Below are 26,484 nucleotides of genomic sequence, written 5' to 3' on the forward strand. Positions count from 1 at the left end.
CACTTTTATGTACACAGTAATTTTGGAGATACCCATCTTAAAGTAATATTACCATTTCGCAAATCTTCACTATTTGTTACTTGTTTTTCTTTATCTTTTTTAATATCAATGGAAAATAAGGAATAAGTAGGTAAAAATAGCAGAATGAATGGTCTTTATTGCAACCCTGACAAGCAAAATGAGACCAGTCTTACCTTTTCATGCTCCTAACAGCCTTCCTTTTGGTGATATCACAGTTTATTAGCGTGTCGTTCTACCAGTGAATCTGGAGTAGAGAATGAAGGTAAAATTTATGTCATCTAATTTTTTTTTTTAATAAATTTATTTATTTGTTTACTTTATTTTTGGCTGCATTGGGTCTTTGTTGCTGTGCGTGGGCTTTCTCTAGTTGTGGCGAGCAGGGGCTACTCTTTGTTGCGGTGCGCGGGCTTCTCATTGTGGTGGCTTCTCTTGTTGCGGAGCACAGGCTCTAGGCACACGGGCTTCAGTAGTTGCAGCACACAGGCTCAGTAGTTGTGGCTCGCAGGCTCTAGAGCACAGGCTCATTAGTTGTGGCACACGGGCTTAATTGCTCCACGGCATGTGGGATCTTCCCGGACCAGGGCTCGAACCCGTGTCCCCTGCATTGGCAGGCGGATTCTTAACCACTGCGCCACCAGGGAAGCCCTATGTCATCTAATTTTATAAGTTATTAGCCAAGGTAAAGTTTTGTCATAGAGAAAGTTTAAACTAATGACTAAAATAATGGGGTACTATAAATAAGTTGCTCATGCTGGAATTTTCTTTCCTGTCTTTCCTTTCACTGCTTGTGATTGGCCTCAGACTACCGCAATCTCTTCACCTTCACAGGGGCCTCCAGGTCTGAGGGACTGAAGGAAGTATTGAGAATGCTTCTCTAGTGGAGACGTGCTTCCTTGAGGACCTGTGAATTGAAGAGTTGGTTTTCAGACTCCTTTGTCTCTTCCTAAGGACTTCTTGCTCCAAAGTGAGAGAATGATTTCTTACTGAACTTAATCCTGTCTGAACACTGGAAGCAAGCCTTAAGTCAGGTTCTAGCTTTAAATCATAGCTCCACAACTGAAGTAGACCTATATCACCTTGGGGTATGGAACTGCAGGAAAAATCCTATATTGTCTTACACCTGATTACTCAGTAGTTTGTGACAGATCGCACGATTAACTATGTGAAAGATATGGTAGGGCGAGAAGCAGTATGATGGTCTTTCTGCTATTCACAAGATCTTGATTTTGTTTAGAGAACCAATATATGTTTATGGATGGATTTCGCAATTTCAGAAGTGCAGTACTTGGTCTGAATCAGTGATTTTCACAGCACTCCTTAGGGCTCTAACAGTGTGAGGAGGTTGCCTCCAGGGAAGGGGAGGAGAGAAAAGGTAAGTTGTACTTTAGACGCCTGCCTGCCTCAACCAGAGAAGCTCTGCTTTGAACAGTTTCATAAATTCAACCTCTAATAAAGAAGGTATTTTTAGAGACAAGAGTTTGAAAATTATTGACACCTCTGCCTCTTACCAACTGAGCCTAATTTTTATACTTAGAAATCTGGTTCACAAATACTAGTACAGTTCCTGTTAAGCTGATGAATATCAGGTTTTATTAAATGATTATGTGGTCTCTTTCTATATCAGAATAGATTTCTGTTCATTAGTAAATAGTGCCTGATGGTAACCAAATTAAATAGATTAATGAAGGGTATTAGTAATTTCACGGACTAATAAATAAATATGTATATTTTAAAATTAAGACCAATGTATCACAAAATGTACTTTATTTATTTTCACTAAATTATCCATATTTAAAACTGTCATATAGTCTATGAGTTAGTAATGGTAGCTAACAGTGCAGTCCTTGATGCTTTTAAGATCTTTGATAGATGACCAAGTACTATTTGATTTCTGTGAAACTGGATCTAGAAATCAATCAAATAATCAGCCATATCATATACATTTCAAATGTGAAAATAAAGTTTGGGCTAGGCCCAAGCTTTACAAGTGGCATAATTTTATAATTCTCTAAATTCTGATAATATTTGCCACTTTTAAAAATTAATTCCTTCAGTTTCTCTCTTTACCTCTCTATTGACAGCCCCAAGTGTTCAAGTTGGATTCTCAAAGTGGAAATCAAATACTTGATTATATTGGTTTATACCACACTGTGAGTGTTTGCTTATTTATTTATTTATTTATTTATTTATTTATTTATTTATTTTATTTATTTATTTATGGCTGTGTTGGGTCTTCGTTTCTGTGCGAGGGCTTTCTCTGGTTGCGGCGAGCGGGGTTCACTCTTCATCGTGGTGCGCGGGGCCTCTCATTATCGTGGCCTCTCTTGTTGCGGAGCACAGGCTCCAGACGCGCAGACTCAGTAGTTGTGGCTCACGGGCCTAGTTGCTCCGCGGCATGTGGGATCTTCCCAGACCAGGGCTCGACCCCGTGTCCCCTGCATTGGCAGGCAGATTCTCAACCACTGTGCCACCAGGGAAGCCCAGTGTTTGCTAATTTTGAGAGGAGAATATACTCTTCCTTTTTTTATTAAGGGTGTACCATATTGGAATTTGCTTGGTTTAGTTAGCAACTTTCACTATAAAATGAAAATTTTTTTCCAGTCAGTCATAAATTTCCTCATTATAAGATAGTCTTTTTAAAACCTGGAATTTCCATATGATAATAGCTTAAAGCCTATTTAATTTGGCTACAAAAATTTTTTACCCCCCCTTTATTTTCCTTCCTTTTTTATGTGTATTTAAGACACTTAACTCATTTGTCATGATTCAAATGTAGTCACAGCAGAATCACCTAATGTTAGTTTTTTGTGTTATTTTCTTAAATGCTCAAATTCTCAATATAAATATACTTTATACATTGAAGATAATTTAGCTTTACAAAGAATTGTAGAATGTATTAGATGAATAAAGTACTTTCAAGATACTGATTTCCTACACATCAATCAAAACCTGAAATGGCTGCTTCTCTTTCAGCTCTTCAAAGTGAACACATTGTTACATGGACTAAATAGTATAAATCCATCATTTGAATTTTTCTTTTTAATGATTACCTCTTTTGGGGGGTGAGGGGCAAGTGTAATACAGCTGCACTTTTTCTGATAATCAAAAATTCCTTGCAGTTTATAAAATAAATGATTTTTTACATAACATTTAAGTGTTTTTATTTTTAAAAACATAATAATTTTCAATGTTTGATTTCCACAGTAATGGAAAAGCAGTAAATGAAGTAAAATACTAGACATTTCTAAGACTTATGTGCTTGATTTGGGACTAGAATCAGAAATCAGAAAACCTATTTAATTTTTGACTTTGAGTCTTTCTAGATTATTGTAATAGACTCTTTTAATATACATTTGTTGGTTGAATAACATTTTGGAACTTTAAATTTTTGTTTGCTTATAATATTACTATGGAACTCTTAAAAAAATAAATAGTAAATAAGAGTTTATTGTCCATGTGGAAAGCACAGATACAATTTGCATTAGATTCATCTTTTTTCTCAAATTGTGATATTCTTCCTATGTACTTTCAGACCTAAATTTTATTTATGGCTTTTGAAAAATTGATGAAGTCAGATTTAAACAAAAGAATATTGGTGTGCTATAAACTTGCCACAAAATGTTTATGCTAATACAGGAAATAGGTCCCTTGGGATTTTTCAGCTGTTTTTCTGGGTATAGTTTAAGACCTTTCAGCTTTTGGGTCCTGAAAAGTTAAACCATATTATATAAAGCATTTTAGAATAACCAAGTGTTTTATATAAGTTTGGATTTTCTAAGATAGAAGAAGCTGAGATTCCTTATGGGAAAACTGTAAGAATGGGAAAGCTAATAAGATTTTAGGTAGTCCATTGAACTAGTTGGCAGTCTTAAAAATTCTGAAAGCTTATCTGGGAGTTCTCTTTAATTGCTTTTAAAAAAGTATTACCTGCTGAGACCTGCTGAGATAGTCTTCTATGCTCACATAAATATATGTAGAATATGTCAAATTATAGACTCATCACATTTTCAAGTAGGAATGCCTCATTTGATTACTATGGGAAAATAATAGCTTATGATAGTTATGAATAAAATGTTAGTTTTTAATCGGATATCTGTAATGATACCATGTGCAAACTTTGTAAATGCTAATTTTAAAATCTTAAATGGAAAATGCATACTGTTGGGAGTCAGAAAAATGCTTAGGTACAAATACTGGCTATACTACTTTAATTAGCCATGTATATTTGGATAATCTCATCACCCGATGCCTCTTTTTCCTCATCTCTGAAAGATTGTTTTAAAGATAAGAGATAACATATGAAAGGCACCTAAACATTGCCTGGTGCATAGCAGGTTCTTAATTAAAAAAATGCTACATGTGAGTAACTTCAGTCAGATTATGCTTTAAGTCATATGGGAAAATGACTTTCAGTGTAAGGATTCTTATTTTAGTACTCTTAATTGATGTTTTTAAACAAAATTTACAAGGGTTCAGAATAACAAGGTTTAAAGTCCCCAAATCTAACATATGTAGTATGGTTCTTGACTTTCAATAGCCGTCACTTTCATATATTATGCATTGACACTTCTAAGCCTCCTTTCGTATGCAAAATTCAGTCTTTTATACATCACCACACAAACTGATTTAGAATTATCACCTGGTTTGCACTGATCTCTGCCACTGGGGTAAAGGGCCAGACATCAGTCAGACAGAAAGGGTCTTACCTTGGCCATCCTACCTACTTCATTACTATTCCTCCAAGCCAGGGGCTCCTGTCAGGCATCAAAGGCCTGAATCTTGCTTGTTTTCAGGGGGATAGCTGTCTCAGAGATGTGTCACTTTACTCAGCCCAATCTCTCTTTCCACCCCAAAGTCACCTCTGAATTCCATTCATCTCTCCTCGCAGTGCCCCACCAGTGGGAAATGTTGGGCTGGAAGTAGACAGCTGGTTGAAAACCCTCACCAAGATCACACGTACTAGTGGGTCACGACCAACATAGACCTTCACCTTTGATTTGGTACTGATGGAAGAAAATTCCTTTTCCACTATAATAGATATCTTGTGAGTTCTGATGCTTCAAAATTTAAAGATTAAAGCCTGCTTAAATATTTTCCCTGGCCTGTGTGGATGGATTAAGGAAGGAGCAGTGGCCCAGGGAAGGAGAGATGTCTGATGTCTAAGTCTGCTGTTTCATTCTTCTGGACCATTGGTGTCACCTGCCTCAGACTGGTACCTGTCAAGGGTCTTACTCATCAGTAGGGTCACTAAGACCCTAGGAAGGCAGTATTTGAGGTACCAAATTAGAAATTTTATAAATTTCTAACCCAACCATCCTTTTAATGTGTAAGTCTTGTTCAGCTTTCAAATGTGTAAGAACACACTGTAGGTAGAGGAAAGGGAAATTATTTCTAAATAAAAAACAAAAGACAAAATCTCCTGCCATTAATGATTCTTGCAAGAACCATTCTTTATCAAGATGGTTACAAAATGATGATTTTCCAGCTCTGGCACTTGCTGCACATTTACTCTTTAGCACTGTGGTAAGCAACAGCTCCTTTATCTCTATTTATTTATTTATCCATCTATTTATCTATATCTTTAGTAGTTTGCCTTTATGGTTTCCTTTTTTTTTTTTTTTTTCCCCAATGGTATATAGTTCTTAAGCATTTTGGTCTCAGGATCCTTTTAAACTCTTCACGATTATTGAAAAAGCTTTGTTTATGAGATATGTATTAATATTTATCATATTGAAACTGAAACAGAATTTTAGAAGTGTTTAATTCATTAAAAATAACCCTAATAAATGTAATAAATGCTTACAGAAAGAATATATTTTTGATCAGAAGTAACTATACTTTCCCAAACAGAAACATTTAGAGAAAAGAGTAGCATTGCTTTGTTTTACAGATCCCCTAATGTGTGGCTTAATAAAAGACAGCTAGATTTTTCATATCTGTTTCCTCATTCAGTATGTTACTATATCACGTATCATGTAGCCTCTGGAAAACTCCACTGTACATTCATAAAAAAATCAAAGTGAAAGAGACAAATAACATCTTAGTATTACTAAAATAGGTTTGGCCTCACAGACACCTTAAAAGAGTCATAAGTACCCCTCAGACTTCCCTATCACACTTTGACAATTGCTGGTCTATAATTCCTGGAATATTTTGGTGCTCAGGTTATCCCAGATTTAGCCAGTGTCGGCTAAGCTGGCCCTTAAGCTGGCCCTTAAGTCCTTGTGATAGGCCCCTATTATCATTACTATCATTGGTTTTTTCTTTTCTTTTTTTTTCTTTTTTGAGAACTCTTGTTTTCTGACATAGCAAGATGCTCCAGGCTCATCTTGAACCCACCCTGCCCTAGGCCTGGAATCAGCCATTTTCCTGAGGAATCCTGGTTTCTTTTGGTGGATAATGGCGTAGAGGCCAAGATTTGGGCTCTAGGGGTCCTTATTGCTATTAGGGTCTTTGCTTCTAGGCTCTTTCTGCAAATAGAACCAGGAAAAAAAATATATATGTATACATGGAAATACATATATCTGTGTATAAATACTTATCTATCTTATTTATCATAAGTAACTGATATCTCCAGTTTCAATCTGACCCCTGTACTTTTTTACCTTTCCCCATTACATATCTGTATGTCCTTCCACAATGAGAACCCTGCTTCCAATAACATTAACACATTTACTCATTTGCTGAATCATATAATATATCTAGAGTAGTTTCAGAATTGCCTCGCCCATACCACTACAGAAAACAAACATACTACAAACAGTTCAGGATGTGTTTGCAGTTCTTTTCCTTCCTGAAACTTAGGGTACATAGGCACATACCACTTTCTTTTCTTTCCCCATTTAGTGTGGTTATGTTATTAGTCTGAAATAAAGTTGAGTTTATTTGTTTCAGTTTGCTTTCATTTCCTTTTTTTTTTCCCTTTCACATCCATGTTGATTTAATTTTTTGAATATACAGAACATTAACATGCTTTCAAACTTATTGAGAAGTATATACTCAGACAAGTACCACGCCCTTCCTACTTCTAAGATCTCTGCCCTCTTCTTTCAAACCTAACATAAGTTTGTACATAACATAGGATTTATGAGATGAAGGGTAAGCACAATCCAAGCAAGACTTTGATGTTCATCAGCCGTTTCCTATCCGCAGGAATTTCTTACTGGTATGTTGGTTCCTATGCCCTGTATCACTGTATGTTCTGCTGGGCCTGTCTCTGTAGACCAGTGTGGTTTTCGAAATGCGGTCCACAAGATGACTTCAGCAAGTACAAAGACAGCCTGTTACATTTTTAAGATATATCTGTTTTATGTATGTTTGAACACAAAATACAACTAGTGTATTTAGTCAGTGATTTCATGGGGGTTTTTTGGGGGGGTAAAGTAAAAAGCGATTATTGAAGAAAAAAGCAAGCCAAATTAAAGAAAAATATTAGGAATATAATACTACAAAGTGTGACCAAAATTGCAAAGCTGGCACTTGAATGACTGAAGTTGAAGACTCTCTGTTCTAGCTCCTCTTTCCGGAGTCTGTGTCCAGGGTTCTTACTCTATCCCAGAAACCCAGTAGAACAGATGAAATCCATCTTTTACCTAAACCCATCATCTACCTGATACCTGAAAGGGAATCTTGCCTTTTTTTCTTTTAACTGAATGGATTCCATATTTTTTAAATAAAGGAATAGGAAATGTGCTATCCTCATAGGGCAATTAGTTCAATGGCAGGTAGCTTTACATTTTTTTAAGTTTGGGAAATTGTACTGTTACTTACACAGTCTTTAAATCCGTGTACCATTGATCATTATGATCTACCTGAATTCGAACTTTTATTTTGACAGTTTTAAATAAATCTAATATTGTTTAATATTAAGTAAAACACCATGTAAATATGGTGTTTTACTTAATACTCATTGAGTACACCACTGTCAATTGTTTATTGTTGTATTAGGACTTATTAAACCTATTCATATATTAGATTAAAAGTTTTTGTTATTAAGTTAATTTTTTTAAATTTATTTATTTATCTTTGGCTGCTTTGGGTCTTCATTGCTGTGCACGGGCTTTCTCTAGTTGCGGCGAGCGGGGGCTACTCTTCGTTGCAGTGCGTGGGCTTCTCCTTGCGGTGGCTTCTCTTGTTGAGGAGTACAGGCTCTAGGCTTACGAGCTTCAGTAGTTGTGGCTCGCGGGCTCTAGAGCGCAGGCTCAGTAGTTGTGGCACACGGACTTAGTTGCTCCGCGGCATGTGGGATCTTCCCGGACCAGGGCTCGAACCCATGTCCCCTGCATTGGCAGGCGGATTCTTAACCACTCCTCCACCAGGGAAGTCCCTAAGTTAATTTTTAAATGTAAATTAGACCCTAAAATTTTGACACTTGAGTAAGTACTTAAATTTGCTCCATTTACTAGATGGAAATTTTTTTTGCTATGAGAAGTAGGATTGTCTTTACAACTCTTGTGTGAAAGCATATTAGCATGAACAAGTGTGCAATTTGTGCATAATTTCTTACTCAGTGGGAGGCATAAGTTTTATTCCCAATTCATAAAAATTGTACAGAATGGAGTAGTCTTAAAACAATTTATTTGGAGGGAAAAGCCCATATCTGATTACCAAGAGTTTATTCAATAAATTAATGGCCTTATTTTATATTGCTAAAGATGTGTACATGCATTTCATAAACCTTTGATGTCATCTATTTGTAAACAAAGGTTTTTTTTCAGCTATTATCTGTGACTAACTCATGAATTACTCTTCCTGTCTTTCCATATACACACAAATAGGTATGAATTTTGATTCTTAAAACTCTTAGGATACCTTAAATGAAGTTTATAAACTTGAGGGTAGGAATAAAAAGTTAATTTTTATGTCACAGACATATAGATATACTTACTTATATATGCATTTAGTGGTGCTGCTGGAATGGTAGACCTCTCTGTTCTCTCCCTATGCACTAAATTTCATTGACATACACTTAAAAGCTTATAGAACACACATGTACTTTCAGAAGGCCATCTGTTAGCATTTCGTATTTTAGACGATAATTTTCTTTTCTGTACTTGTTATTGCTAAAAGATATACTTACATCCTGGTATTTAGGTAAGGAATATATGAAGACACAGATATTTTGACTCTTTGAAACATTTTGAAAATTGTCATGTAAACATACTTTAGTAAATTTAGTCTATGCTAAATTTATGGTAACTCTTGTTATTATGATGTGTTTATATATGTGGATATAAATAGCATTTTAGTAAAAATATATGTATATATGTTGAGCCTCTGCTGTGAGAGTAATGCAGCTGTCATTGTTAGAGGCTCCTTTTACCCTAATTCTTGTCCCTATAACCTGGGGACTTTACTACTAATCCCTTGTCCTATTGTGTATTTATTGGATAAGATAAGCAAAAGGTAACTCCTCTTTATAAAACTTGGAGAACCTCTGTATTAGGATTAAATCAGCCCAGTTAAATGAGTCCATAATAAAATGCAGAGATTCCCTGAGCTCATCTCAGAGTTATTAGCCATTAATGGCTTGTCTAGGAAATCCTAGCCTTTCACTTACTATTACTAAGGCAGAGGAAATAAAACTAGCCACTCAGTATTCTTAGGCTACCCTTTTGTGACTCCCTTTCTCCTGCACAGTCACTCCTAGAAATTTCTTTGTCTGCAATTGAAGGATTTTTTTTTTTTTTTTTTTTTTTTTTGCCGCACCTTCCTTGCGGCATGCGAGATCTTAGTTCCACGACCAGGGATGGAACCCATGCCCCCTGCATTGGGAGCGCAGAGTCTTAATCACTGGACTGGCAGGGAAGTCCCGAAGGAATTTTTTAATGTAGAATTTCAGGTAGTTTAGGAGAGAGATTTGCAGGCAACAAAGTCAATTTCTTGAATTATGTGACCCAGTCTATTTGGCATAGTGTAAGGTTGGCCTAAGAGTGGGAAGAGAAAGTGGTATTTTGCAAGACCCAGATTTCTCTCCCTGACTGGTCTGACCATTGTTAAGCCATACTTCTCCTCTCATCATTACCTACCAATACCTTCTCTGTTTTAGCTTGCATTCCCTGGAGTAGGCAAGCACATTTGTTAACTGTTGGGAAGTAGAAACTTACCTGGTTTCCTCAGGATCAAAGTTTCAATGACAAAGTAATATGTTTTGAAATCACCATTTTGACAAAGCTGCTGCTGCTTTGAAAGGATATAATCAAGCCTTTTTTTTCTAATTGACATATAGTTGTTTTACAATATTTTATTAGTTTCAGGTGTATGGCAAAGTGTTTCAGTTTTATATATATATATGTATATATATATACTTTTCAGATTGTTTTCCATTATAGCTTATCATAAGATATTGAATATAGTTCCCTGTGCTATACAGTAAATCCTTGTTGCTTATCTATTTTATGTATAGTAGTTTGTACCTATTAATCCCATATTCCTAATTAATCCTTCCTTTTCCTCCCTTTCCCCTTTGGTAACCATAAGTTTGTTTTCTATGTCTGTGAGTCTTTCTGTTTTGAAAATAAGTTCATTTGTATTAGTTTTTAGATTCCACAAATTAGTGATATCACATGGTATTTGTCTTTCTCTTTCTGACTTACTTCGCTTAGTATGATAATCTCTAGGTCCATAGTTGCTGCAAAAGGCAATATTTCATTCTTTTTTGTGGCCAAGTAATATTCCATAGTGTATATATATACCACATCTCCTTTATCCATTCATCTGTTGATGGACGCTTAGGTTACTTCCATATTTGGCTATTGTAAATAGTGCTGCTATGAACATTGTAGTATGTGTATCTTTTCAAATTAGAGTTTTCTCTAATTTGGATATATGCCCAGGAGTGGGATTGCTGGGTCGTATGATAACTCTGCTTTTAGTTTTTTAAGGAACCTCCATATTATTTTCCATAGTGGGGCCATGAATTTGATTCCCTTAGGCAGTAGCAGCAGCCACTGGCACCTCTAATATATATACCTGCAGAGTTGGAAGGAGTTAAACATTCTGTTGTTTATTAAAATGTTTTTTATTGGCCTGCAAATTAATTGGTTTCTCTTTTTCTGTACACAGAATCTAGACTTATTCTACCAAAATTAATTTTGCATACTATGTAGGAAATTTAAAATTTCTGAAGTAGTTTAGAAACTGCTTTTTCTAATATACCTAATTCTAAATGGAATCTATTCTTTTCCCTGTTAATTCTCTTATCATAGGAGGAGGTGTGTAATATCTAAAGAGAAAGTATTTCGTGTAGTAACTACTGTGTCATGGGTTCATTTAAAAATGTAATAATCACTTTTGCCTTACAGGACAAACTATTCGAGAGAAAAGAATTGTAGAATCAGCAAATAAAAGAGAAATAGACTATGAAGTAGGGGATATCCCAACAGAATGGGAAGGTAAGTTTCTGCTTTTAGTAGTGTCTTCTGGAAGGCAAATAGTTTATATACAAAATCAATAAGAGCATAACATTATTTCATGTTCTTTGAAAAAACGTTTACAGTCTGAATCCATGAAACTTTTTTTAAACTTTGCATTTCTTTGAAAGTTGTGAAGGTGCCACATTTTAGTAAGGGAACATAGTGAAAAGAGCTATGAAGCATTAGCAGAGCTGAGACTAGGGTGAGACAAGCAAAGCTTCTTAGATGCAGAATTGAAGAAGGCATTCACTTTGATATGCTGGCCCTGCACTTATACAACCTCAGGATTTGAATTCTGTTTCTGGCGGTCTACCCACATGAACGTGGGAAAGTAACTCATACCTCTCAGTCTTAGTTTCCTCTTTTATAAATTGTGGATAATACTTGCTGTAGATGCCATTTGGAATATTTGTTCAACTTACAGTGACCCCATTAGCTGTCCCCATGTTTAGACAAGGATGGACACTTGATCCCTGTCAGGACTTTGGAATTAAGGTAAAAAAATGAAAGAAAGAGAAAATAGTAGCAGTCTTTCCATAAGGCTGGAATAGTATCATATGAACTTGGTAGCACATGGGTGGCTATCTTCAATCCACTATCTAAACTTTGTTGCAGAAAAAAAACTTCTTTATCTGCTAAGAAGAAAATGGAAACCAGTCCGCAAAGAGAAGTACAGTTAACCCTTGAACAACACAGGTGTTTGTTTTTTGTTTTGATTTTTTTGTTTTGAACAACACAGGTTAGAAGCAGGTCCACTTATACGCAGATTTTTTTCAGTAAGTTCATACTATGGTGTTACACGATCCGTGGTTAGTTGAATCTGCAGATGTGGAACTGCAGATATGGAAGTCCAACTGTTAAGTTATAGGTGGATTTTTGACTATGAGGGGGTCAGTGCCCCTAATCCCTGTGTTGTTCAAGAGTCAACTCTATGTAGCAAGGCAGAGAATATTTCCTAGGTTTTCAGCAACTTTCCAATTCCCAGTTCCATTTCTTTCTGAATGAAGTTCATCTGCAAGTCTGCCTTCAGGTTCTAAGTGCCATCCCACATCTGTGTTATAAATTTCCCCTTTTTTCTTACCAGTTCTTAGCCTAGTGCCTGGCACATAGGAAGGCACATAGTAAGTGCTCAGTAAGTATATATTAAATACTTGAAATCTAGCTTGAGTTAACCCTTGTTATTTGCAACTGAAAGAACCTTAACTAAAATACCAATACCTATCTTATATATCACTTAACATTTGTCAAGTGTTTACCTGTATACCTGGTATTATGCCTTTGCTTTACAATCATTATATTGTTTTAATTATCACAATAATCCTATGAGGTAGACACTGTAGTTATACCCATTCAATAGATAGGGAATCTAAGTTCTAGAAGGATGAGATAAACTGCCTGGGTAATACAGCTACACACTGTAAGCAGTGGACCCTTTGCTTCCTGGTGGGTTTAGCATTATACCTAACATATGGTAGCTATAGGCACTGAGTTATTTTTATGTCAGCATGTGAGTGTAAATATTTCCCTGGACATATCTTTTCCATTTTTCTTTATTAGCTATGAAAATAGTAGAACTATGAGAAAACAACATTAAAATGGGTAGATACCAGGGACTTTTTGAAGAAATGCAGAATATAAACTGGCAATGTCCAGGAGTAATTGAGCTTTCTTTCTTTCTTTTTTTTAAAATATTTATTTATTTAATTTATTTTTTTTGGCTGCGTCGGGTGTTAGTTGCAGCATGCGGGATCTTCGTTGAGGCATGCAGTATCTTTCATTGCCGCACAGGCTCTTCACTGTGGCCCGCAGGCTTCTCTCTAGTTGTGGCGCGCAGGCTCCAGGGCATGGGCTCTGTAGTTTGCAGCACACAAGCTGTCTCGTTGAGGCACGTGAGCTCAGTAGTTGTGGCGTGCGGGCTTAGTTGCCCCGCAGCGTGTGGGATCTTAGTTCCCCTACCAGGCATCGAACCCACGCCCCCTGCATTGGAAGGCAGATTCTTTACCACTGGATCACCGGGGAAGTCCCTGAGCTTTTTTATTTTTTATTTTTTTATTTTTTATTTTTTATTTTATTTTATTTTTTTTAAACATCTTTATTGAAGTATAATTGCTTTACAATGGTGTGCTAGCTTCTGCTTTACAACAAAGTGAATCAGTTACACATATACATATGTTGCCATATCTTTTCCCTCTTGCATCTCCCTCCCTCCCACCCTCCCTATCCCACCCCTCTAGGTGGTCACAAAGCACCGAGCTGATCTCCCTGTGCTATGCGGCTGCTTCCCACTAGTTATCTATTTTACATTTGGTAGTGTATATATGTCCATGACACTCTCTCACCCTGTCACATCTCACCCCTCCCCCTCCCCATATCCTCAAGTCCATTCTCTAGTAGGTCTGTGTCTTTATTCCCATCTTGCCACTAGGTTCTTCATGACCTCTTTTTTTTTTTTTTTTTTTTTTCCCTTAGATTCCATATATATGTGTTAGCATACTGTATTTGTTTTTCTCTTTCTGACTTACTTCACTCTGTATGACAGACTCTAACTCCATCCACCTCATTACAAACACCTCCATTTCATTTCTTTTTATGGCTGAGTAATATTCCATTGTATATATGTGCCACATCTTCTTTATCCATTCATCCGATGATGGACACCTAGGTTGCTTCCATGTCCTGGCTATTGTAAACAGAGCTGCAATGAATATTTTGGTACATGACTCTTTCTGAATTATGGTTTTCTCAGGGTATATGCCCAGTAGTGGGATTGCTGGGTCATATGGTAGTTCTATTTTTAGTTTTTTAAGGAACCTCCATACTGTTCTCCATAGTGGCTGTATCAATTTACATTCCCACCAACAGTGCAAGAGTGTTCCCTTTTCTCCACACCCTCTCCAGCATTTATTGTTTCTAGATTTTTTGATGATGGCCATTCTGACCGGTGTGAGATGATACCTCATTGTAGTTTTGATTTGCATTTCTCTAATGATTAATGATGTTGAGCATTCTTTCATGTGTCTGTTGGCAATCTGTATCTCTTCTTTGGAGTAATGTCTATTTAGGTCTTCTGCCCATTTTTGGATTGGGTTGTTTGTTTTTTTGTTATTGAGCTGCATGAGCTGCTTGTAAATCTTGGAGATTAATCCTTTGTCCGTTGCTTCATTTGCAAATATTTTCTCCCCTGAGCTTTTTTATTTTAACAGACTCTCCAATGTTATAAGCGACATTTGCAATTCTCAAATAATGCTTGCACCTTCTTATAATGAACCTATTTTATCATTTCTTCCAGTAGTAATATAGAATTAAAATGTTTATAGAAATAAATTAAGTTATAAATAAACAAATAGGTAGTGACTCAGTTTTAAGCGTTTGAGACTTTCAGAGAATTAAAATGAAATTCTAATGCCTTTTATGGCTCTGTCCTGATCTTAATAATTCAGCATAACCCTCCCATGGGGCACACCCTTAAAACAAATGTATCAACCAAACATTGAAACAAAAATTATTTTTATAGTGTTGCATATCAATTAAATGTAAAAAATAAGAACTCCATACCATGAAAAAGTAAAGTAAAATATAAATAAATACACAAAATACTGTATACAGGAAAGGAAAGAAAAAAACTTAAAGTGAATAGTGTCAACCCCAAGTGAATCTAAAGTATTTTCAGGTCCAGACGAATACTGTGTTTGTCAATTGTTAGTAGCAGAATACAGGTACCCACAGGCTGCATTTCCTGTCACGATATGTATTAAATAGTTCAACCTTTTCATTCATTTATTTAATAAACATCTATTGAGGACCTCTGAATTTATGGAGTTTACATTCTGTAGTGGGAGAGTGGGTGGAAGAAAGATAATAAATCAGATAAATAACTATATAGTATGTTAATGGCCACAGAAAATAAAGCAGATAAAGGGACTAGGAAGTGTTGGGGAGGGTTTTACAGTTTTAAATAGTATAAAGAAATGGCCTGGTTGAGAAGATGACTTTTTTTTTTAATAAATTTATTTATTTTATTTATTTTATTTATTTTAATTTTTGGCTGTGTTGGGCCTTCGTTGCTGCACACAGGCTTTCTCTAGTTGCGGTGCGCGGGCTTATTGCGGTGGCTTCTCTTGTTATGGAGCACGGGCTCTAGGTGCGTGGGCTTCATTAGTTGTGGTGCGCGGGCTCAGTAGTTGTGGCTCGCGGGCTCTAGAGCGCAGGCTCAGTAGTTGTGGTGCACGGGCTTAGTTGCTCCACGGCATGTGGGATCTTCCCAGACCAGGGATCGAACCTGTGTCCCCTGCATTGGCAGGCGGATTCTTAACCACTGTGCCACCAGGGAAGCCCTGAGAAGATGACTTTTGAATAAAGGCAGAAGAAGGAGCTGGTCATGAAGATAAGTAGCAGAGGAGCATTCCTGGAGAGCTAGTGCAAAAGCCCTGAAGCAGGAGCATGCTCAGGTTTTTAAGGAACAGCACAGAAGCTAGCGTGACTGGAGTAGAGCCAGAGGGAAAGTAATAGATGAGGTTAGAAAAGTAACAGGATGCTCAATCTTGTAGGCCTTATAGGCCATTGGAAGGACTCTGGCTTTTACTCTGAGATTGGAAGCCGCTGGAAGGTTTTGAAAAGAGTAGTTGTATGCTCTGAATTATATTTAACAGGATCAGTCTGGCTGCTGCATTGCAAAGAGACTGAGTGGGGTCATAAAGAAAACTTGGAGACAGTATGCTCTTGTTATAACTCAGGCAAGGACTAATTGTGGCTTGGACCAGAGTAACAGTGGGAGTGGAAAGAAGTAGTTGCATTCTGGATCTCTTGTAAAAGTAGAGCCAATGAGATTTGCTGACAGATTGGATGTGCAATGTGAGAGAAAGAGAGCAGTCAGTGATGATTGTTAAACTTTTGGGCCTCACCTGGAAAAGTGCAGTTGCCATTGACTGAGAGGGGCAAGACTGGAAGGAGCACATTTGGGGGGAAAATGAGATCAAGTTTGAAAATGAAGTTTGAGATACCTATTAGATATCCAAGTAGAGGTATTAAGTTGTTTATAAGCTAAGAATTTGGTGGAAAAATTTGGGCTGGAGATAAAATGTGGAAGTTGACAGCAAATAAATGGTATTGAAAAGCCAGGACACAGGATGAGATCAGGGAATGTGTGTAAATAGAAAATGAGAAGTTCATACCATATGATTCAGCAGTCCCACTCTTGGACATATATCTAGAGAAAGCCATAATTCAAAATATACATGTACCCCAATGTTCATTGCAGCACACTTTACAATAGCCAAGACATGGAAGCATCCTAAGTGTCCAACAACAGAGAAATGGATAAAGAAGATGTGGTACATATATACAATGGAATATTACTCAGCCATAAAAAAGAATGAAATAATGCCATTTGCAGCAACATGGATAGACCTAGAGATTATGATACTAAATGAAGTAAGTCAGAGAAAGACAAATATCATATGATATCGCTTATATGTGGAATCTAAAAAAATGGTACAAATGAACTTATTTACAAAACAGAAGTAGTGTCACAGATGTAAAAAACAAACTTATGGTTACCAAAGGTGAAAGGGGAGGGGGGAGGGATAAATTAGGAGTTTGGAATTAACATATACACACTACTATATATAAAATAGATAACCAACAAGGACCTACTGTATAGCATAGAGAACTCTACTCAATATTCTGTAATAACCTATATGAGAAAAGAATCTATAAAAGAATGGATATATGTATAACTGATTCACTTTTCTGTACACCTGAAACTAACACAACATTGTAAATCAGCTATACTCCAGTAAAAAAAAAAGAAAAGAATTATAAAGAAAAAAAAGAAAGAAAATGAGAAGTTCCAAGACTGACCCCTAGGCTATAACAGGGTTTAGAGACAATGAAGACAAAAAAGGAACAGCCAGAAAAGTGGGAGAAAAAAGAAAAAGTGTCAAGGAGGAAGAAGTGATCAACCATGTCAAATAAGGACAAAGAATTAATTCTTTGCTTTAAGAACAGGAAGTCACCAATCCTGACAAAAATAGTTCTGCAGAGTGTTAGGAACAAAAGCCTGATTAAAAAAAAAAGAATAGCAAGAGAGAATTTGGAGAGAATAAGTATAGATAATGCTTATGAGGAGTTTATCTGTAAAAGAAAGGAGAGTGTTGAGGCAGTACCTGCATGGGAAAGTGGAGTCAAGAGAGGAATTTTATTATGTTTTGTTTTAAAGACAGTAGAAGTAACCAAATTTTGTAATAGTGATGAGAAAGTTCCAGTCAAAAAGGAAGCATTAATGATGCAGGAGAAAGACCTTGAGAAAGCAAGATGGGACAGGATCTAGTACACTTGTGGAAGAATTGGGCTTTGACAAAAGCATGGAAAGTTCATCAGGAGTAATAGCAGAAAAGTAGAGTATATAGTCATAGATGCAGGTAGATCATGTAGTGGTAATAACTTGTATAAATTCTCTCTTGATTCCTCCAAATGAAGCACAGAGAGATTAAGTAACTCCCTAAATACAAACAGCAGCTATAGCCAAGAACCAAAATTATCTGTCTCCAGAGTCTTTACTCTTAATATTATATTGTATTGCCTACTCCATAATGACCAGGCTAATTAGGGTAGACACGGATTCCTTTGGACGTCTTTTCTGACCCTACCTGTCACCCCCTAGTGCTTAGTGGGATGTTCCTGTTTTTGTTTTTCATCTCACTTGATGCCTCTCCGCAGCATAACACTACACACTGTAGGGTATTCCCTGTTTACTTATCTACCTCCTCTACCTGGACTTGAAGATTCTCTAGTGTAGAGTCTTTACCTTGCTCATCCTTGTATTCTTAGGGCCTAGTTCAACACTTAACATAAAATAAGTGCAAGCTCAATCAATATTTGGTGAATGAATGCATTTAAAATTGAAACTACATAAAGAAGAGACATTTTGGGGACTTTGCTGATTTGCTGAAAATAGTCCATTTTAAAAAGAAAGACATGGAATGGCACACCAAAGCAATTGGTTCCTAACATAAAGGACACTCAAGGTTCAGATGTGGGAGATAGTATAGTACTAGCTAGTATACTACTAGCTACTGAACAATCTTATAAAGTTTCAGGGAACCTTTTAAGTTTAATCCATGGCATGATGTGTAGTTCTTATACAGAGCCTCTCAAAAGCTTTATCTTCATAATTCAGATCACAGTTTATCTTCCATTTTTTTCCTTTTTTGTTATTTTGGTAAGTTTAAGCTAGTTTTTTGTTGACGGTAATAAGCATTATTAATGAGAACCCTAAAATACACGCCAAGTAGAGTATAATAGGAAGAGACAGAAAGGCTCTAATCCAGTATTTCTTTTTAATGGAATGTTAATCTTTACTTAATCACACATACTCATTAAAATGTAAAACTAAATTTCAAAATAAAGTCAGGTAAAAATTAATTTTTAGACATATTAGACCATACCTGTCTATCATTAACACAATTAATAATGAGTATCTCAGTATAAAATATCATATGCACTTTTATTGCTTTATTATTAATAATTAATAATTGTTTAACATGCTTTTCTCAAGCCACAGGAACTCCCCACCAATAATTTTCAAAATAAACTTCATAAAATAATATGTATGGCATGATGCTATCCTTGTCCCAGCATCAGAAGACCTGGGTTATGCTCAGGTCCTCCAATGTGCATTTACTACCTTGGTCATTTTGGGCAAATCTATTTACCTCTGTTTTTCATCTGTCAGATTAAAAGGCTGGGTTCAGTATCCTTTAAGGCCCCATCTGTCTCTAATGTTCTATGATTATATGACTCTAGAATTATCTCTAATCAACTTATGTCCCAACCCAGAGTCTCTGGACCTACTGTAAAACCAAATTGCTTGGCTGGGACTTGCTGAGAGTTGATGGTGATCTCCTTCATTAGAGGATAAGATAGCTGCATATATTAATTATCTATTGGTGCATAACAAATTACCCCAAAAGTTACAGGCCTAAAACAACAAACATTTATTATCTCACAGTTTCCGTGAGTCAGGAATCTAGGCAAGACTTAAGCAGATCTTCTGGCTTAGGGTCTCTCACAAGGCTGCAGACAAGGTGTTGGTCTGGGCTGCAGTCATCTCAAGGCTTCTCTCAGGGCTCATCTACTTTCAAGCTCATTCACATGGTTTTGTCAGGCCGTAGAAGATTTATTTCCAAGCTCACTCAAATGGCTATTGCCTGGTTTCAGGTTCTTCCTGGCTATTTGACTTAGGGCCTTAGTTCCCTGATAACTGTAGCTTTCTAAGTCTTGATATCAGGTACTGTTAGTCCTTCTTTTTTGAAGTTGTTTTGGCTGTTCTAGGTCCTTTGCATTTTCGTATGGATTTTAGGATCATTTTGTTAATTTCTATAAAAATGCCTCCTGGGATTTTGGTTGGGATTGTGTTAAATCTATAGATCACTTTGCAGGGAGCTGACCTCTTAACAATAAGGATCTTCTGACCCCTGGACATTATATATCTCTTCATTTAATTTAGGCCTTCTTTAATTTCTCTCATCAAAGTTTGTAGCTTTCATTGTACCTATATTGCACTTCTTTTGTCAGATTTATCCCTAACAACTTCATATTTTTGATGCTATTGTTATGATAATGTTTTTCAAGTTTAATTTCTGATTGTTGCCATTGAATAAATATTCAGTAGGTTTTTGTATATTGATCTTCTATCCTGTGACTTTGCTAAACTCAGTTATTAATTATAGTAGCTTTTTTGTCAATTCCATCAGATTTTCTATATAGAAGATCATGTTGTCTGTGAATAAAGACATTTTTCTTAATTCTTTCCAACCTGGATGTCTTTGTTTTAATCTCGCCTATTTGCATTGGCTAGAACCTCCAGTACACTGTTTAATAGAAGAGATAAGAATGAACAGTCTTGCCTTATTCTTTATGTTTTACTTTTTTATATATTTTTGATTGAGTTATCTAAAATTTTGTTTAGACTTTTTATATCTGTGTTCTTGAGGGATATTAGTTGGTAATTCTTTTTTTCTTGTCTTTTCTTGGTTTTGGTATCAGGGTAATGCTGATCTCATGAAATGAGTTTAGACATATTCCTTCTTCAAAAGTCTGTAAGAGTTTGTGTAGAGTTAATATTACTTCTTCTTTAAATATTTGATAGGCTTCACCAGTGAAGCCATCTAGGCCAGGAGTTTTTATCTGCAGGTTCAATTTCTTTATTAGACAGGATATTCAGATTATCTGTTACTTCTTGAATGATCTTTGGTAGGTTGTATTGGGTCGGCCAAAAGTTTGTTTGGTTTTTTCTGGAACATGGCTTTAGTAGAGCTTAGTTGTCTTTAACTTCATTCGAAACAATTTTGTTAGAATGTATTGTGACAGCTGTCATATCAGCATGCACTAAAAAAAAAAACCATTAAAATTGGTGGATTTTTGTGTAGCCATTTTAATATTGAAGATGGAATTAAAAAAGCAACATTTTTGGCATATTATGCTTTATTATTTCCAGAAAGGTAAAAACACAACCGAAACGCAGAAAAAAAAAAAGTTTGTGCAGGGTATGGAGAAGGTGCTTGACTGATTGAACATGTCAAAAGTGGTTTGCAAAAGTTTCATGCTGGAGATTTCTCGCTGGACGATGCTCCATGCCCGGGTAGACGAGTTGAAGTTGATAGTGATCAAATCGAGACATTAATTGAGAACAATCAATGTTATACTACGCAGGAGATAGCTGACATACTCAAAATATCCAAATCAAGCGCTGAAAATCATTTGCACCAGCTTGGTTATGTGAATCGCTTTGATGTTTGGGTTCCACATAAGTTAAGCGAAAAAACCCTTCTTTACTATATTTCCGATGCAATTCTCTACTTAAATGTAACGAAAATGTTACATTTTTAAAACAAATTATGATGGGTGATGAAAAGTGGATATTGTACAATAATGTGGAACAGAAGAGATCATGGGACAAGTGAAATGAACTACCACCAACCACACCAAAGGCCAGTCTTCATCCAAAGAAGGTGATGTTGTGTATACGGTGGGATTGGAAGGGAGTCCTCTATTGTGAGCACCTTCCGGAAAACTAAACGATTAATTCCAACAAGTACTGGTCCCAATTAGACCAACTGAAAGCAGCACTCGATGAACAGCGTCTGGAATTAGTCAACAGAAAATGCATAATCTTCCATCAGGATAACACAAGACGACATATTTCTTTGATGACCAGGAAAAAACTGTTACAGCTTGGCTGGGAAGTTCTGATTCATCCGCCATATTCACCAGACATTGCACCTTCGAATTTCTATTTATTTCGGTCTTTACAAAATTCTGTTAATGGAAAAAATTTCAATTCCCTGGAAGACTGTAAAAGGCACCTGGAACAGTTCTTTGCTCAAAAAGATTAAAAGTTTTGGGAAGATAGAATTATGAAGTTGCCTGAAATATGGCAGAAGGTAGTGGAACAAAAGGGTGAATATGTTGTTCAATAAAATTATTGGTGAAAATGAAAAATGTGTCTTTTATTTTTACTTAAAAACCGAAGGAACTTTTTGGCCAACCAATATTTTTCCAAAGAATCTGCCATTTCATCTGTTTCCAAATTTTTTTGGCATAAGACCGAACATAATATTACCTTATTTTTCTTTTAATATCTTCAGAATCTGTGTGATGTTACCTCTTTCATTCCTAATTGTTATGGCTGCATTGGGTCCCCACAAATTCTATGTTGAAGTCTTAACCCCCAGTACTTCAGACTATATTTGGAGACAGAGTCTTTAAAGAGGTAATTAAGTTAAAATGAGGTCCTTAGGACCAGTCTTAATCCAATATGACTAATGTCCTTATAAGAAAAGGCTATTAGGACACAGATTTGAAAAAAGGAAGACCTTGTGAAGACACAGAGAGAAGACTGCCATCTACAAGCTGAGGAGAGAAACCTCAGAAGAAACCAACATTGCCAACACCTTGGTCTCAGAATTATAGCATTCAGAGTTGTGAAAAAGTAAATTTCTATTGTTTAAGCCACCAAATCTGTGGTACTTTGTTATGGCAGCCCTGGTGAACTAATACATTAGTTCTGAGGGGTTTTTTTCTATTACTTTTTTTTTTTAATTTAAGTATAGTTGATATAGAATGTTGTGTTAGTTTCTGGTGTACAACAAAGTGATTCAGCTATATATATATTCTTTTTCATATTCTTTTTCATTATAGGTTATTACAAGACACTGAATATATATAGTTCCCTGTGCTATACAGTAGGATCTTGTTGTTTATCTATTTTAATATATAGTAGTGTGTATTTGCTAATCCCAAACTCCTAATTTATCCCTCCTCCCCTTTCCCCTTTGGTAACCATAAGTTTGTTTTCTATGTCTCTGAGTCTGTTTCTGTTTTGTAAATAAGTTCATTTGTATCATATTTTAGATTCCACATATAAGTGATATCGTATAGTATTTGTCTTTATCTGATTTACTTCACTTAATATGATAATCTCTAGGTCCATCCACATTGCTGCAAATGGCATTATCTCATTCTTTTTTATGGCTGAGTAGTATTCCATTGTATATATGTACCACATCTTCTTTATCCATTCATCTCTTGGTGGAAATTTAGGTTGCTTCCATGTCTTGGCTATTGTATAGTGTTGCTATGAACATTGGGGTGTTGTATGTATCTTTTCAAATTAGAGTTTTCTCCAGATGTATGCCCAGGAATGAAATTCCTGACTCATATGGTAACTCTGTTTTTAGTTTTTTCAGGAACCTCCATACTGTTTTCCATAGTGGCTGCACCAATTTATATTCCCACCAACAGTGTAGGAGGGTTCCCTTTTCTCCACACTATCTTCAGCATTTATTATTTGTAGACTTTTTAAGGATGGCCATTCTGACCAGTGTGAGGTGATACCTCACGGTTGTTTGACTTGTATTTCTCTGATAATTATAGATGTTGAGCATCTGTTTGTGGGCCTGTTGACCATCTGTATGTCTTCTTTGGCGAAGTGTCCATTTGGGTTTTTCTGACCATTTTTGATTAGGTGTTTGTTTTTTTTTCTGATACTGAGTTGTATGAGCTGTTTGTATATCTTGGAAATTAAGCCCTTGTCAGTTGCATCATTTGCAAATGTTTTCTCCCAGTCCATTGGTTGTCTTTTTGTTTTGTTTATGGTTTCCTTTGCTGTGCAAAAGCTTGTAAGTTTGATTAGATCCCATTTGTTTATTTTAGCTTTTATTTCTGTTGCCTTGGGAGACTGACCTAAGAAAACATTGCTACAATTTATGTCAGAGAATGTTTTGCCTACTTTCTCTTCTTGGAGTTTTATGGTATTCTGCCTTATATTTAAGTCTTTACGCCATTTTGAGTTTATTTTTGTGTATGGTGTGATGGGGTGTTCTAACTTCATTGATTTACATGCAGCTGTCCAGCTTTCCCAGCACCAGTTGCAGAAGAGACTGTCTTTTCTCCATTGTGTATTCTTGCCTCCTTTGTTGGAGATTAATTGCTGTAGGTGTGTGGGTTTATTTCTGGGCTCTCTGTTCTGTTCCATTGATCTATATGTCTGTTTTTGTGTCAGTATCATGCTGTTTTGATTACCGTAGCTTTGTAGTATTGTATGAAGTCTGGGACAGACTTCAGCTTTGTTCTTTTTCCTCAGGATTGCTTTGGCAATTATGGGTCTTTTATAGTCCCATATAAATTTTAGGATTATTTGTTCTAGTTCTGTGAAAAATGTCATGGGTAATTTGATAGGGATCACATTAAATCTGTAGATTGCTTTGTGTAGTATGGCCATTTTAACGATATTAATTCTTCCAATCCAAGGGCACGGTTATCTTTCCATTTCTTTAAATCATCTTTAGTTTTCTTTATCAGTGTCTTATAGTTCTCAGTGTATAAGTGTTTCACCTTCTTGGTCAGGTTTATTCCTAAGTATTTTATTTTGATCCAATTTTAAAAGGGATTTTTTTTTTTACGTTCCCTTTTTGATATTTCATTGGTAGTGTAAAGAAATGCAGGAGATTTCTGTATGTCAATCTTGTATCCTGCTACCTTTCTGAATTCGTTTATCAGTTCTAGTAGTTTATGTGTGGAGTCTTTAGGGTTTTCTATATATAGTGTCATGTCATCTGCATATAATGACAATTTTACCTTTTCGCTTCCAACTTGGATACCTTTTATTTAATTATTTTTTCTTGTCTGATTGCTGTGGCTAGGACTTCCAATACTGTGTTGAATAGAAGTGGTGAGAGTGAGCATTCCTCTTTTGTTCCAGATTTTAGCAGAAAGGCTTTCAACTTTTCACGTTGAGTATTATGTTGGCTGTAAGTTTGTCATAAATAGCTTTTATTATGTTGCGATATGTTCCCTCTATACCCACTTTGGTAAGAGTTTTTATCATGAATGGATGTTGAATTTTATCAAATGTTTTTTCTGCATCTATTGAGATGATCATGTGATTTTTGTCTTTTCTTTGTTGATGTGGTGTATCACATTAATTGATTTGCGTATGTTGAACCATCCTTGTGACCCTGAGATGAATCCAACTTGATTGTGGTGCATGATCTTTTTTATATGTTGTTGGATTCGGTTTGCTAATATTTTGTTGAGAATTTTTGCATCTATATTCATCAAAGATATTGGCCTATAATTTTCTTTTTTGCTGGTGTCTTTTTCTGGTTTTGGTATCAGGATGATGATGGCTTCATAGAATGTCTTTGGGAGTGTTCCCTCCTCTTCAGTCTTTTGGAAGAGTTTGAGAAGGCTCAGTGTAAGTTCTTTTTGGTAGAATTCCTCAGTGAAGCAATATGGTCCTGGACTTTTGTTTGCAGGGAGTTGTTTCTTATTACGGATTTTATTTCACTTCCAGTGGTCAGTCTGTTCAAATTATCTCTTTCTTCTTGATTCAGTTTTGGTGGGCTGTATGTTTCTAGAAACTTATCCATTTCTTCTGGGTTGTCCAATTTGTTGGCATATAATTGTTTATAGTATTCTCTTATGAGTTTTTGTATTCCTGTGGTATCGGTTGTTATTTCTCCTCTTTCATTTCTTGTTTTATTTATGTGGGTCCTCTCTCTTTTCTTCTTGGTGAGTCTGGCCAGAGGTTTGTTTATTTTGTTTACCCTTTCAAAGAACCAGCTCTTGGTTTTATTGATTTTTTTAAATCTCTATTTTATTTCCTCTCTGATCTTTATTATTTCCTTCTTTCTGCTGACTTTAGGTTTTGTTTGTTCTTCTTTTTCTAATTCTTTTAGGTGGTATGTTAGGTTGTTTGAGATTTTTCTCGTTTTTTGAGGAAGGCCTGTATTACTATGAACTTCCCTCTAAGAACTGCTTTTGCTGCATCCCATAGATTTTGTATGGTTGTGTTTTCATTGTCGTTTGTCTCAGGGTAGTTTTTGATTTCCTCTTTGATTTCATCATTGACCCATTGGTTTTTTAGTAGCATGTTGTTTAATCTCCATGTAATCATTTCTTTTCTCATTTCTCTCTCTGTGGTTGATTTCTAGTTTTATGGTGCTTGAAATAATTTCTGTCCTCTTAAATTTGTTGAGACTTGTTTTGTGTCCTAGTATGTGGTATATCCTAGAGAATGTTCCATGGGCACTTGAAAAGAATTTATGTTCTGTTTTTTGTTTTTTGTTTTTGTTTTTTTGGAGGTAATGTCCTGAAAATATCAATTAAGTCTAACTATTCTATTGTGTCACTTAGGAGTTCTGTTGCCTTATTGATTTTCTGTCTGGAAGATCTGTCCATTCATGTCAGTGGGGTGTTAAAGTCTCCTACAATTATTGTATTCCAGTCAATTTCTACGTTTATGTGTTAGTATTTGTTTTACATATTTAGGTGCTCCTATGTTGGGTGCACATGTTAATGAGTGTAATATCCTCTTCTTTATTGATCCTTTTATGATTATATCATGTCCTTCTTTATCTTTCTTCATGAGCTTTGTTTTAAAGTCTATTTTATCTGGTATGAGTATTGCTACCCCTCCTTTCTTGGCATTTATGTTTGCATGAAATGTCTTTTTCATCCCCTCACTTTCACACTATGTGTGCCCTTC

The 26,484-nt window shown here is 35.9% G+C and overlaps 1 protein-coding gene across 2 annotated transcripts in view; it reads left to right on the top strand.

Annotated features, from left to right (window-relative positions):
- Positions 1–26,484, top strand: part of NDUFAF2 (NADH:ubiquinone oxidoreductase complex assembly factor 2) — a 189,215-nt gene that overhangs the window by 95,250 nt on the left and 67,481 nt on the right. Inside the window, exon 2 of one of the 2 annotated variants that reach the window (XM_061187822.1) lies at positions 11,325–11,414. The exons of the other annotated variant lie outside the window; for it this stretch is intronic. Within the exon in view, the coding sequence (XP_061043805.1) occupies positions 11,325–11,414 (90 nt within the window). The remainder of the gene's footprint in view (positions 1–11,324; positions 11,415–26,484) is intronic. 2 annotated transcript variants of the gene reach the window in all.

The sequence above is a fragment of the Eubalaena glacialis genome, chromosome 4 (assembly GCF_028564815.1).
Source record: "Eubalaena glacialis isolate mEubGla1 chromosome 4, mEubGla1.1.hap2.+ XY, whole genome shotgun sequence".
NCBI lineage: Eukaryota > Metazoa > Chordata > Mammalia > Artiodactyla > Balaenidae > Eubalaena > Eubalaena glacialis.